At 50.1% G+C, this 13,381-nt stretch overlaps 1 protein-coding gene across 9 annotated transcripts in view; it reads left to right on the forward strand.

Annotated features, from left to right (window-relative positions):
- ATXN1 (ataxin 1) overlaps window positions 1-11,228 on the forward strand; it is a 212,363-nt gene extending 201,135 nt beyond the window's left edge. For all 9 annotated transcript variants that reach the window (XM_056332313.1, XM_056332312.1, XM_056332315.1 and 6 more), the window contains 2 exons: window positions 1,093-3,133; window positions 10,334-11,228. In XM_056332313.1, the coding sequence (XP_056188288.1) occupies window positions 1,253-3,133; window positions 10,334-10,864 (2,412 nt within the window). In that variant the 5' untranslated portion in view covers window positions 1,093-1,252 and the 3' untranslated portion in view covers window positions 10,865-11,228. The remainder of the gene's footprint in view (window positions 1-1,092; window positions 3,134-10,333) is intronic.
- The last annotated feature ends 2,153 nt before the right edge of the window (window positions 11,229-13,381 follow it).

A 13,381-nucleotide genomic window follows, 5' to 3' on the forward strand; every position in this document is an offset into this window, starting at 1 on the left:
GGGAGCTCCTCGTTTGGATCAGGAAACCCAAATGTGGTTTCCCAAGCGTCCTGGCAAGGGATCCCCAGGGCTGAGTTTACTCAGTGTTTGGACGCGTGACCATGAGTGTGGTACCCACAGCCTCCCTGAACCGGCAGTCACTAAGAAACAGGGAGATCAGATCCCATCAGAGATGGAAACGGTGCTGGAGCCTGGCTCCAGCCAGCCTGCACGTGGCGGGGAGCATCTCCAAGCCCAGAGCCCTGCTTAGACACCTGTGCATGAGGTGTCAGTAGCAGAGGGAGTTCAAAGTACTGGGGGGAAAAAAAACCCTCACACGTGGAAAAACCTGGCTGAGAGCCATCTCTGGCTCTGGGCTGCTGCTGTAAGTAGATTGCGTGGCCGAGGTTTGTTGCCAGAGTGGTAGACGAAGGGCACGTGTGCCTGTAATGAGCCATGGCATGGAGGGGGGACAGGGGGCAGCTGCTGCCTCCGCAGCCCTGCCCAGTGTGACATGAACTCGCCCTGCAGGTGGGTGACTCTGGGGTTCAAGGGTTCTGGAGTGACCCAACACCTTCCCTCCGCACCACTAACAGCTCCTTGTTGCTAGCGTAAATATTTTCTCCATGCGTGGTCCTCGGGGCTCCCCGCTGCGTGCCTGTGCTTCTTAGGACGCAGCAGGGTGAAGGCAACATTGTCTTTGCAGTGGAAGGGGAGGCTGGAAGAGCAAACCAGGCACCTTAGGGACACAGAAGGTTTTCCCAGAGGAAGGAGAAAGCAACACTTGGGAAATAAGTAACCACTGCTACACGTGACAAGTGATGGCCAGAGAGTTTCTGATGTGCCCGAAGTTTTAATCGTTTTCCTCCTGCATTAGCAGACATGCCCAGGATTTTCCCTGCTGTTCACAGCGCAGCTGTCAATTACTCCTTGACACAAGAGTGGCAATGCCTGACTCTTTTGTTTTCTTTTTTCTTTTTCTTTTCTTTTTTTTTTTTTCCCTAGAGGTTTTTCTTTTACTTGCTTGCTGTTTTGGGGTGTCTGCTCATTTGTTCTCATTTCTCAGTGCTGATGATGTGACTCCCCCCTCCCTTGCCCACCCTCTCGTTGCAGAATCCAGAGGAACTGTCGGAGGATCGTGCTCACAGGGAGATGATTCCTCATGAAGTCACTGGATCCCTTGCAGAAATCAAATGTGACTTTCCATTTATCAGACTGAAATCAGAGCCAGCCAGACAGTGAAGCAAGCACAGTGGAGGGGGGACGGCGAAAGATGAAATCCAACCAAGAGCGGAGCAATGAATGCCTGCCACCTAAGAAGCGAGAAATCCCTGCCACCAGCCTGCCTTCAGAGGTGAAGCCGGTCCTGCCAAACGAAAACCACCGTGCAGATAACCTAGCATGGCTCCCCAGCACACCCAGCAGCCAGGGGGGCCTGGGGGGCCGGCACCGGCCCGGGGGGACGTCATCGGTGGAGACAGGCTTGCAGCAGGGTTTGCACAAGTCGCTGTCTGCAGGGCTGGACTATTCCCCGCCGAGCGCGCCCAGGTCTGTTCCAGCCTCCACCACTCTTCCCACGGTGTACTCGCCCGCCCTCTCCCAGTCAGGGACCCCTGTTTCCCCCGTGCAGTACACACACCTGCAACACACCTTCCAGTTCGTTGGGCCCCAGTACAGTGGATCGTACACCGGATTCATCCCCTCGCAGCTGATTTCCCCGACAGCCAATTCTGCGACTGGCGCCGTGGCGGCGGCCACAGCCGTTGCGACCACTCCATCCCAGCGCTCCCAGCTGGAGGCTTATTCCACTTTGCTGGCCAGCATGAGCGGCTTAAGCCAGCAGGGACACAAAGTTGAGCCGCACCTGGTCAGGACACCTGGACTGATCGCCGCTGGGTCTCCTCCACCCACCCAGCAGAACCAGTACGTCCACATTTCCAGCTCTTCCCAGAGCACTGTCAGAAATGTCTCTCCTCCAACCATCCCAGTCCCCCTGCACCCCCATCAGACAGTGATCCCGCACACCCTCACCCTCGGCCCTTCCTCCCAGGTGGTGGTGCAGTACACCGACTCGGGGGGCCACTTTGTCACCAGGGATCCCCCCAAGAAGCCTGAGAGCAGCCGGCTGCAGGCGATGCAGGCCAAGGAGGTACTGAATGGTGAGATAGAGAAGAGCCGGAGGTACGGCATTTCACCCTCTGCTGACATGGGTCTAGTCAAAGCAGGCAATAAACCAGCTCCCCATCATTACGAGACCAGGCACGTGGTGGTCCACTCGAGCCCCGCCGAGTACGGCGCACGGGATTCCTCAGGTGTCCGAGCCTCCGTCATGGTGGTCCCCAACAGCAGCACACCCACGGCAGACATGGAGGTGCAGCAGGCCACCAACCGTGAGACCTCTCCCGCAGCCCTCAACGACAAGGGAAGCTTGCACTTAGGAAAGCCAGCCCACCGCTCCTACGCCTTGTCTCCGCAGCAGGCTCTGGGCCACGAGGGGGTGAAGGCAGTGGCCACGCTGTCCCCTCACACCGTCATTCAGACCACCCACAGCGCCTCCGAGCAACTCCCCGTCGGGCTGCCGGCGACAGCCTTCTATGCCGGGACCCAGCCGCCGGTGATCGGCTACCTGAGTGGTCAGCAGCAAGCCATCGGGTACCCCGGCAGCCTGCCGCAGCACCTGGTGATCCCTGGCACCCAGTCCCTGCTGATACCCGTCGGCAGCGCGGACGTCGAGCCATCAGGAGTCACGCCTGCCATCGTCACGTCGTCTCCTCAGTTTGCAGCAGTGCCTCACACGTTCGTCACCACCGCCGTCCCTAAGAGCGAGAACTTCAGCGCGGAGCCCCTCACCACCCAGCCCGCCTACCAGGCCACCATGGTGCAGGCGCAGATTCACCTGCCTGTGGTGCAGTCCATTGCCTCCCCCGCCGCCGCCCCTCCCACGCTGCCCCCCTACTTCATGAAGGGGTCGATCATTCAGCTGGCCAACGGGGAGCTGAAGAAAGTAGAGGACTTGAAAACAGAAGACTTCATCCAGAGTGCGGAAATTAGCAACGACCTGAAAATAGACTCCAGCACTGTGGAGAGGATTGAAGACAGCCATAGCCCAGGCATTGCTGTGATACAGTTTGCGGTTGGGGAGCATCGAGCGCAGGTAATGGCAATGCATGGTGGGGAGGTCGGATTGGGGTGCACGCTGTGTTCCCTGGGTGCAGCTTTCCTCAGCTTTGGAACCACGCGGGGCTGGTTCTTCATCGTACACATCCATCCGTGAGGCAAACTCTGGTCTAGAAATCATCCCTCTCTTCATAAATGCAGTCTCTTGGATATAAAACGGGTCTTTCTTAGAGCTGGAGAACATGCAGGAAGAATTAGATGATCTTCACGGGTTTGGATTAAAATACCAAATGGTGTAAGCAGTATGAGAGCATGGATTTTGCATTTTGATAGGTGGGTTTTTTTGAGTCAGCTCAAATCCTACCCTTGAGAGAGAGTTAGGGCACAAGGCAGTGAATTTCTGTGGCTTGAAAACTTGGAGTGGCCTGGGAATAGCTCCGTCACACATGTAAGTTGCTGAAACACACCACAGAGTTTTACTGAGGCTTCAGTCGCGCGTGGTTTAAACGCTGCACGGCTGACATAAACTGTGTCTTCGCGGGAAATTTGGAAAGAAAAATGCCTAGGTGGCTGGGCACGCTGTGCTTCTGGTCTTTGTTTCTCACTGGTTTGCAGTGTAGGAAGAAAACCTGTAACTTTCCTCAGGTATTTTTAGATTGAGCATGAGTGCATATTGGTCATAAAGTGTTACCCTGGTGCTGTCCGTCTGCTGAGTGATTTAGATTCTGCATTGAGGCCGGAGCAGTTCAGGTATACAGGATAGCATTTTGCCTCCTGGGGGTGCTCAGTTTAAATAATCTTGTTTCAGATCTTTTTGGTTTGCTTTGAGTGAACCGCAGCATCTGCAACCTTGGTGCTGCACCCTCAGCGCTGGAGAACCAGAATGAGAGAGAGGGAGAGAGTAGCTGGACATGGACACGTGTTAAAGCACCTCAGGCTGGCAGTTTGGAGAACAGAAACAAACAGTGGTGGTACCAAAGAGCAGATTACATAAAAAATGTCTTGCAGTCGCAGCAGTCTGTGGCCTGGCCTTCCCCAGTTGGGCATACATGGTAAATTGCTACTTATGACACATCCCCTTTCTCACGTCAGGTGTGCACATACCCAGTGTGGGTTTGTTCATGTATCATGCATCTGCACAGCTGATAGAAGTCGGACCTCTGGAGCTTCTACTGTAAAGATGTGACTGTTTCCCCACCACTGACCTGTATTTTGGCGTATCTCTGGCTTTGTGATTAGAGGAGCTGTCCTTGGATCGGGACCAGTTACTATAATTTGCCCTGGTGCCTTGAATCACAAGATTTCAAAAGTAGCAATCCCCCATCTGCAATTTTCATCTCGCTCTCACGTCTCCCCCAGCAGCCAGGCCACCGGTCTCCGCACCAGCAGAAGAGGGACAAGTTAGCAGGTGGCATTTGTGCGTCCCTTGGCAGATCTGTGGGCGCAGGCGATGCGCTGCAGCCCTGGGCGCGGGGAAGAGAACCTCTGCAGGGGGTGGACTGCCATCCTCCGGCAGAGAGCAAGCCGAGCCTCAGGCACTACAAACCCAGGGCCAGGCACACGGGTCTCACCCAGCAAAGTGTCACCTTCGGAGAAGCCGGAGGAGAAGCCTATCAGCAGCGGGCTGACATCATCGCAGCTGAAATACTCCCCAGCTGTGTTTCCCACCGGGGATGCTTCCAGAATGGAGGGCGAGTCACGTAGAGATATGATTAGAAACGGGGGTTTAATTTAGGTTTCCTGCAGATTCCAGGACTTGGGTCTCTTCCCAGATCAGCTGTGTCCCTGCATAGTGGGGATGGCTCTGCCGGTTTTCCCTTGCCTGGGGAGGGAGAGAGAGATTGTTTCTACATGTTTGAAGTCTCCGTGACCTCACCCTCAGCCCACCGTGGCTATATCCAAGCATTTCTTCTTACTAGCAGGCGTGTGGCAGTCAGTACTTGTAGAAAATTGCCTGCCTGAAGAGGTCTTAGTCTTCTCCTTGGCAAAACAGCGTTTAGTTGTGCCGCTGCGAGCAGTGGCACTGTGGGGCTGCTGCATTTAAATACATCTTGGCTCTGGAGTACAGCGGGGCTACATCTGCATGTGTAGCGTAGCTTTGCAAAGTGTTTGATTACAATTAAGTTTCCGTTGCATACATATTTCTGGAAGGAAGGAGCTTTTTGAATGGTATTATCAAGGTGAGTGCGAGTTGTGAAGATTAAGTGCTAAACAAAAATAGCGTTGTTATCATTAGCTTTGGCTCACTTACGTACTCCTCCCAGGGATCTCTGGGAAGTCATGATAATATTGATTAATTTGTATTTTCAGACTCTGAGCAAACATTAGCTTATTTTTGCACCAATGGAGGGACAGAGGTAGGAGATTATTTTTAGCTGAGCATATACAACTGTAATGTAAATAGTGAGGCACCACGCAGCTGCTCTAGTATTGTATCACTGCAGGCCCACAGCTGCCCCTCCCCAGCACCGCACTTAGGCAGGAAAAGGTCATCCTCCCTCCTTTTCGCGTCTTTGAATCACCTGGCAAATCCAACCCTCTCCCAGGTATGGAAACCTAGAGGAAAATTAACCCACCTAAAGCTACGTGCCTTTGTAGTGGAATAACTAGCCGTAGCCCTGGAGGGATGCTAGGTTTCCATTTCACAGCATCCCTGCTCTGGGTTAGGAAGAAGTCAAGTGTCAGCTGGACCAGAACCCAAAGTCCAGCTGTTACTCAAGTTGCCTAAAAGACCTACGGATCTGCATCTCTTTGTAATTCCACATATTATTCTTGTAATAACACTTTCAGCGTTACTACCTGCCCATTCTTTTGCTGCCAAGAGCAGGCGGAAGCCAGTAATTCACCTCCACGTTAAGGTCAAAACCCGCAGGAGACGCAAAATCCATTCTCTGAAATGTTTGCTTTCACCCCTGTGTTTCAGTTCCTAATCATTCCTAAAGTGTAGTTTAAAAAGAGAAGATGAACATACAGTTCTTTATTTTCCTTTTTTAAAAACCAGAATCATAGACACTAGAGATAGAAAAGTCCCGTTAGAGCACGTAGTTAGTAGCCCTAACTAGTTTAGTTTAGTGTGTATTTTTTTAGACCATCATCTAGTTCAGTTTTCCTCTTCTGTGTCTGCACACACCCAAACCAGTTACTTTCTCTTGTACTCTGGGCTCTCCTTTTCATTATCTTTGGCACTGTAGCAGACACAGAGTGGGATGTTGGTTCAGTCCGCTGCTGCAGAGGGAGATCTCTTCCAGCCTTCCCCTGGTGTGATCTCCGCGTCCATGTCCCCTGGTCACGAGGGCAGCAAGTCCTTGTTCCTCTGAGTGTCGGGGTGGCTGTGGTCTCTCTTCAGATGCGTGTTACTGAATTCTGGGAGTGCAGCAGATAAGAGCTCAGGTGATAAACTCAGCAGCCAGTGGTCTGGTGGGCAGAGGTGGCTCCTCTCGAGAAGCGCTGGGATCACATGGCAGTGGGAAACTGCAGCTCCGAACCTTCAAGCCCTGGGTGCGTTTGTTATAATAATGGTTTACTGAAGCTGGGCTAGATGCAGCCCTGGGGGGATGCCCACCCAGGCATCATGCCGGGTAGTCCCCGTGGCACGAGATGCTGCCTACAGCCCCAGAAATCTCTCAGAAGAAACCCACTCTTGTGAAGGCAGGTATTGTTCGGGGTGATGGGAACATCAGGAGTCCCAGAGGCTCTGAGTAGGGGGTTCTGTGGAAGCATGGCACTGCAGAGCCTTCCCTCTGTGGGAGAGAGAGCTGCTATCCCACAAATCCACCTGCTTGTATTTTGGACACAAGGAGTCTCTCGGCACCCACAGCAAGGCCTTCAGTGGAGAGCTCCACCACTTCATTGCACCTTGTTTCCAGAACTGCTTCCTTCCCTTTGTTTCCAGCTCGCCACTCTGAGTTTTCAGTACATTTAATAATACCAAGGAGAAGAACACTTAGTTGGAAAATGTGTGTTTATATTTATCAAAATACAGGTCACACAAACCACTTCTATTAGGCACCTTTTGCTTTACTGCTTGTTATGTTGGTTGCAGCCGTCAGCCCCAAAACTGAAGTTGCTGTGTCCCTCAATGATGGGAAGGGTATTTTCTGAGCACCACCTTCCAGCTCCTGTCACCCCTGTTCCAGTGTCCCTGAATGATGGGACGGGTATTTTCTGGGCACCATCTTCCAGCTCCTATCATCCCTGTTCCAGCTCCAGCCAGGATTCCCTCAGCAGTCTGAGTTGCCTGCCTTACCTACTGAGTTTAGCTGAGAAATAAAATTATAAAGGGTTCTAGGAAATCGCAGATAGTCAGCAGCTGCACTGAAGAGTTTTGGGTGTTTTCACTGGTCACTCTTAAAAAATAAAAATAGAAATGTAGCTTGCAGTAGAGCCTTGGTGTGCTTGGAGAGGGACCAATATTTTGGTTTCTTGCTTTATCATCTTAGTAGTTGGAAAGCAGTTCCATATTTCTTTCTCTCCGGCAATAATCACAGCAAGATATTGGGGGAGGAAGCTTTTAAAATTTTTTTTTTGTGTCGTAATGCAGTGGTCAGAAAAAAATTATGTGGGGCTTTTTTTTACTGAACTTTCACACTTAAAAAGTTTTTGACTACTATTGCTTGTAGAGAGTGGTTACCTGAAGTCCAAAGTTAGCTGCAGCCAGAAGCAGCCAGCTAAAACGGGTTGGTAATCCGTGACGGAACCCATTTCAGGTTGATACTGATACACGCACGCTGTGACCGGATCGTGGAAATTCTGCCATTTCACCATCTTTATTATTTGGCGTTATTCATGATCACCACCACCAACTGTGGGATTTGTTTCAGTGATTGACAGTTCAGGCAAGTGTTTTGGATGCCGTGTTAAAAAAAAAAAAAAATCACAACATGCGGTAGAAGTGTGTTCACATTAAGAGGAGCTTGTGTGTCAGTGAGGATGATGCACGCAAGCATGTTTGATTCCCACAGATACAAATAGCTTTTGACAAGGATGGGAAAGTAGAAAGGAAAAATCCGACAACCCCAGCAGGCAGGAAGAAGGGAAGAAAGAGGAGAGACACAGCAATATAAAGGAGAAAGCTATGTCCACTGGTTGATCCATGCTTGGAGAGAAGCCTACAGCTTTGTGTAGACAGCAGTTTCCATGGGAGATACTGGATATTCACCACTTCTCCCAGTCAGACCCCTTACTGAGATGCGTATTTATGGAACAGGATCCCAAACTCTGGGCAAATATTTCTTCAGATCCTGGGGCTGGAGTGTTTATGTCCAACGACATGGAGAGATGGGACTTTCATGGTTACCTTGCTCCACTTTCTCCATAGTCCAGAGCATAAACCAGGCCTAGAATCAGGTCCCTTTCCACTGTTGCCGTATCTGTAGTTGACTGTTGGTGGGCAGTTGTGGCTGGTAAAGGTTTAATATGGCAGAAATTGATGGGGGAGTATCTTGTGCCTCTAAACTGCTCCTTTTGAAATTCCTTGTACAGTGGCTGACTGCGCTGGGCCGGTGGAGTGGCAGGGTAATACGCACAGTGTTATTTGCTGGCTTAGTTGCAGAAGTATGTAGCATATATTTATAGACCGTATAAGTTTTTTCCAACAGAATCAACTGTCTCATAAACTGCAGTTGACTGCTGGTGCGTGGCATGGGCTTAACCAGTCGGAGGCACAGTAACATCCGATGGGAATCTTTGGTTTCCCGGTTGTGGAGCAGGAATTGATGAACAAAGGTGTTTAAGAACTGGAGTGCAGCGTGCATCTCAAACTGCTTTTATTCCTGAATGTAGAAATGTATTTTTAACAACACAAAGCCAAGCTCTCTGTGACAGCGTTACTTGCTCCCAAGGGTGAGAGGTGGTTTTGCAATGCTGTGATATTCCTTTCAAGTGAGTCCATGTTCCCGGAGAGCAAAGGCTCTCCAGGTGGCTGGTGTGCTCCGTGCCTGCTGAATGGCTCATGAATGAGAAAAGCACATATATTCAGGTGTCCTCCTGCCCTTTAGCCCCTACCAAATCAGGTTTACACTATCAGAGCAGGATTCTGTCCCCCATGCCTGAGAAGAGCTCTGGAGGACACAGGGAGACCTTGGGGGCAGGGCAGTGGATATTGACTGCAGCATACATCACCTCCTCAGAGTTGACCTCACTGGTGTTGCACACAGCAAGTTAAAATTTTTCAAAAGTATTAACCAGAACGTGATGCCCTCGTTACGGCATGCTGGGGGTGCTCAGCCCCGTGCGTTGTGAATCGCCTGAGCCCCCGTCAAGTGTTGGAGCCTGCAGACGCAGCACGGCGCGGTGGGCGCTGGGCTGCTGACACCTGCAGACATCAGCTGGTGTTTGGTGCTTTATCACACTGGGACCTCCAGGCCCAGCTGTCGCAAGGTCAAGGAGCCGTGAGCACCTGTTGCTGCGCTGTTCTCCAGGCTGTGGCAGCTCCCTGGAAGGTGGTTAGATGGCATTCATAACCAGGTGTGTTTTTAAAGGGAGGGCGGAGGAAGAGGGGACACAGTGCAGAAGAGGAGGAGGAGGAGAAATGATCCTTTCCCTGAGGGAGTGCAGGACATGAACTCAACAGCAGAGTGGGAGAGCAGGTGTAGAAGGGAAGAAGCTGTACTGGTGACAGCACTGCTGGGGGCAGGCAGGTTCACGCTCACTGCTCGTACAGCTACAGCTCTGTACGTACTCATGCCCCCCCGCCCCCTGCCCCAGAAATCAGCGTGCCTTCAGCCGTTTCACGCCGTAAGTATACCTTGTTCAGGCAGAGGTGAGGATGGTGTACCTGTGGTCATTTAGGAAACTGCATGTCAGAACTGAGAGCTTCCCTTGAGCCGTCCTGTGGTTGGAAAGTGTCTTTCGATGTGGATGACGGGCTCGAGGTACCACAAGGGGATGGTGGGGAACAGAGTTTACCAGCTGCCAAAGCTGTTCTCTTACCTCTTACGCCTTCTCTGAGCAGCTGAATAAAGGTAAAGCTTGATTCCCGCTGCGGTCTTGTGCTAAGAAATGCTGAGCTAAGAGAACCCATTGACACTCGTGATGAGGACAGCCGTGAAGTCTGGTGGTCGATACTGATTTCGCAGAAACCGAGCAGCGCTTTTGCAATTTCAGCTTTATCCCTCCCCCCCGCGCCAAGTGCCGCCTGCCGTGCAGGTGCGTGAGGGCGCACAGGTGATCTCACGCTCTCCCCTCTCTCCCCCCCTTCTGTCTCTCTCTCTCTCTGTTGTCCCCTCTCTTTCTGCAGGTCAGCGTGGAAGTCTTGGTAGAATACCCTTTTTTTGTATTTGGACAAGGCTGGTCATCCTGCTGCCCTGAGAGAACCAGCCAGCTCTTTGATTTGCCATGCTCCAAACTCTCGGTGGGGGACGTCTGCATATCACTCACGCTCAAGAACCTGAAGAACGGCTCTATTAAAAAGGGCCAGCCCATGGACTCAGCTAGTATCTTGCTGAAGCATTCAAAGAATGACAGTCTAGCTGGAAGTAGACACAGGTATGCGGAGCAGGAAAACGGGATTAATCAGGGAAGCGCACAGATGTTAGCTGAGAATGGTGAACTGAAGTTTCCGGACAAAATAGGATTGCCTGCAGCACCTTTGCTCACCAAAACAGAACCCAGCAAGCCCCCGGCAACGAGGAAGAGGAGGTGGTCAGCTCCCGAAACACGAAAACTAGAGAAATCGGAAGAGGAGCCACCTTTGACTCTTCCCAAGCCTTCTTTTATTCCTCAGGAGGTTAAGATTTGCATTGAAGGTCGATCCAACGTAGGAAAGTAAAAGTTGTTTGGGGAAAGGAAATTAGGCTATCCCTTGTCATTTTTATCCAGATTACTGTACTGTAGACTAAATAACCCAGTATTTACATGTTATCATCTTATTTTAGGTTTATGTTATAACCTTGTTGTTATAGTTGCAGCTGGTATTATGCAGGAGACTGGTGCATATGTTTTTCCACAAGTGTTTGTCAGTGACTAGGTTTATCGAGAGCTATGGAAGGGGCAGTATCTGCTTCACACACCCTTAGTGGAAATGAATGTGTTGTCATGGCTCCTGTTTTCTAACACCTCGTGTAGGACAGGGTCCAGCTGTGATTTTGTTTTCTTTTCCTTGTCTTTTTTTTTTTTTTTTTTTTTGGGGGGGGGGGAGGGGGGGTGGGTGGGGAGGTGTTTTGTTGTTTTGGTTCCTGTTCTAGTTTTTTGGGGGGGAGGTGAGGAGAAGGGAAGTGTAGCAGAGGTGTATGTCACGTGTGGGGTGCGTGCGTGTGTGCGTGCGTGTGGGTACCTGCACGCCGGTCCCGAGGAGGGACGGCGGCTGGGCAAAGAGGTTTCCTCACCCCGGGGGAATGTTGAGGACACAACCCATGGGTGTTACTGAAAAGGATCAGACAGTCTCTTGACATTTTCAACAAGCCAACTCTTACTCAAGGCTCTACAGTGTATGTATATATATATATATATATATATATATATATATATATATTTGTGTGTGTGTATATGTATATATATATTTCTCCCCCCATGGGGTCTGACTGCACTGATTTTTACTCCTCAAGCAACTGCCACACCAACGTTTCCGTTCCGCTTGCTAGTGCAGTTCCATTGCCCAGGCTCAGCAGACGGGGAGGCTGTACGGACCCTTGCACTGGTCAGCCTGCAAGGTGGTCCTCCCTGGCGGGGGGGGTGTGTGCGTGCGTGTGGCGTGGGTGTGCGTGGGTGTGCGAGGAGGCCTCCGGCTCCACGGATGTGCCTGGCTCAGGCTCGGGCCGGGCTCAGGATCACTCCTGTTTCTGTGCAGTGTTAGACAAATCGACCGGGTTACGCCATTGACATTTGCTTCCACAAGGTAGACGCATACTGCCCCTTTGAGATCACAGGCATCCATCGTTTGCAGTTCGGTTGCAAATCTTTGTCTTTAACTCTAGTACTGGTTTTTTTGTTCATGATTATGGACAACTGGTGCCACTTCTTTCAAATTGCGGTGTGACACAGGAATCCGCTGTTGAAGATGAACCTAGAATGTCTTTAAGCACTTAAAATGCTGTTCACACTTTATTGCTGAGCATCCTGGTCTAACACTCAGTACGTACTGTATCTCACTTTAATCTGCTCAGAAAGCAACAACAACAAACAAACAAACAAATTTCTTCAACACTGTAACTACATGCAACTGTGTAAAGTTTTCTCACAGGCAAGATGCTGAAAGTTTTAATGTGGTTTCAAAGGGATGAATGTGAATTATTGAACTAGTATGTGACAGTCATTGTCCACAAAGGACTACTTAATAGGAGGCACTTTTTAAACTTTAATGCTTGAGAAAGAGTTAAAGGCATATGCGAGCTGACATAATAAAAAAAAAAAAAAAAAAACAAGAGAAAGGAAAAAGGAAAGAGAAAAAAAATCATTGTCCAGTGTTTTTGAAAAAGATGGACTTTAAAGAATCTTGCAATTTGCACATCTTGAGTTTATCATTTGTGTGGTATTCCTGCAGTTTTTACCTAATAATGTTGTGGGTTGGGGGGGATCTGAAAGAGCATAAACAAATGTAGCAATTACTCACTAACCTGCCTATGCTGTAGGCCATTTCGTAGGGTTACGTTCCTTTCAAAGTTCATTTTTTGGTCTTTCTACCATATCTGCCACACAGAACCAGGTCCTACCAGGACAACTCTGAGAATTTTTCTTCAGACTTGCTGAGAGAGTTTTCCACAAGAAACATTTCTATACTTAAGCCAGGTGTTTGTTTTGAAAACAAACCTACTGTTATTTTATTATTATTATTATTTGTTATTTTAATTGCATCGTTTTCCATTGGAAAGGCGACATTTCAAGAGTTTGGTACAAACCAAGTAGGGGTGGGGGGGGATTTGTGCCGTTCAGTCTTTTCTTTCCCCAGGTAGGGCCGGATCCTTTGAGGTGCTGTGCACCCAGCCTCCTGCGCGAGCCTCGGGGAGGTGCAGGTATGAAGTACCGCAGGGCTGATCGCTAAAGCCTCTTGCTGCCGCTAGAACGATCCCCTTGATTTGGGTGGGATTGCGCGGGGGCCCTGCATGAGCAAGCGTTCGTGTCGGCGGGTTTGGTGGGCGAGTTCACATCCTTCAGGTAGTTGTGAAGAAGCTGTACTGATAGGGAGAAAAGGAAATAAAAGTCCATCATTAGAAACGCAGTAACCTAAAGTGAACAAATTTATTTAAAATCTTGTTTTCCCTCTCCCCTGAAATACAGTGCTTTTATTTAAGAGAAGAAATGTTAACCCCGGACCCCAGCTTTGACTCTGTTATTTGTTACTTGAAATTTA

This window comes from Falco biarmicus, chromosome 3 (assembly GCF_023638135.1).
Source record: "Falco biarmicus isolate bFalBia1 chromosome 3, bFalBia1.pri, whole genome shotgun sequence".
NCBI lineage: Eukaryota > Metazoa > Chordata > Aves > Falconiformes > Falconidae > Falco > Falco biarmicus.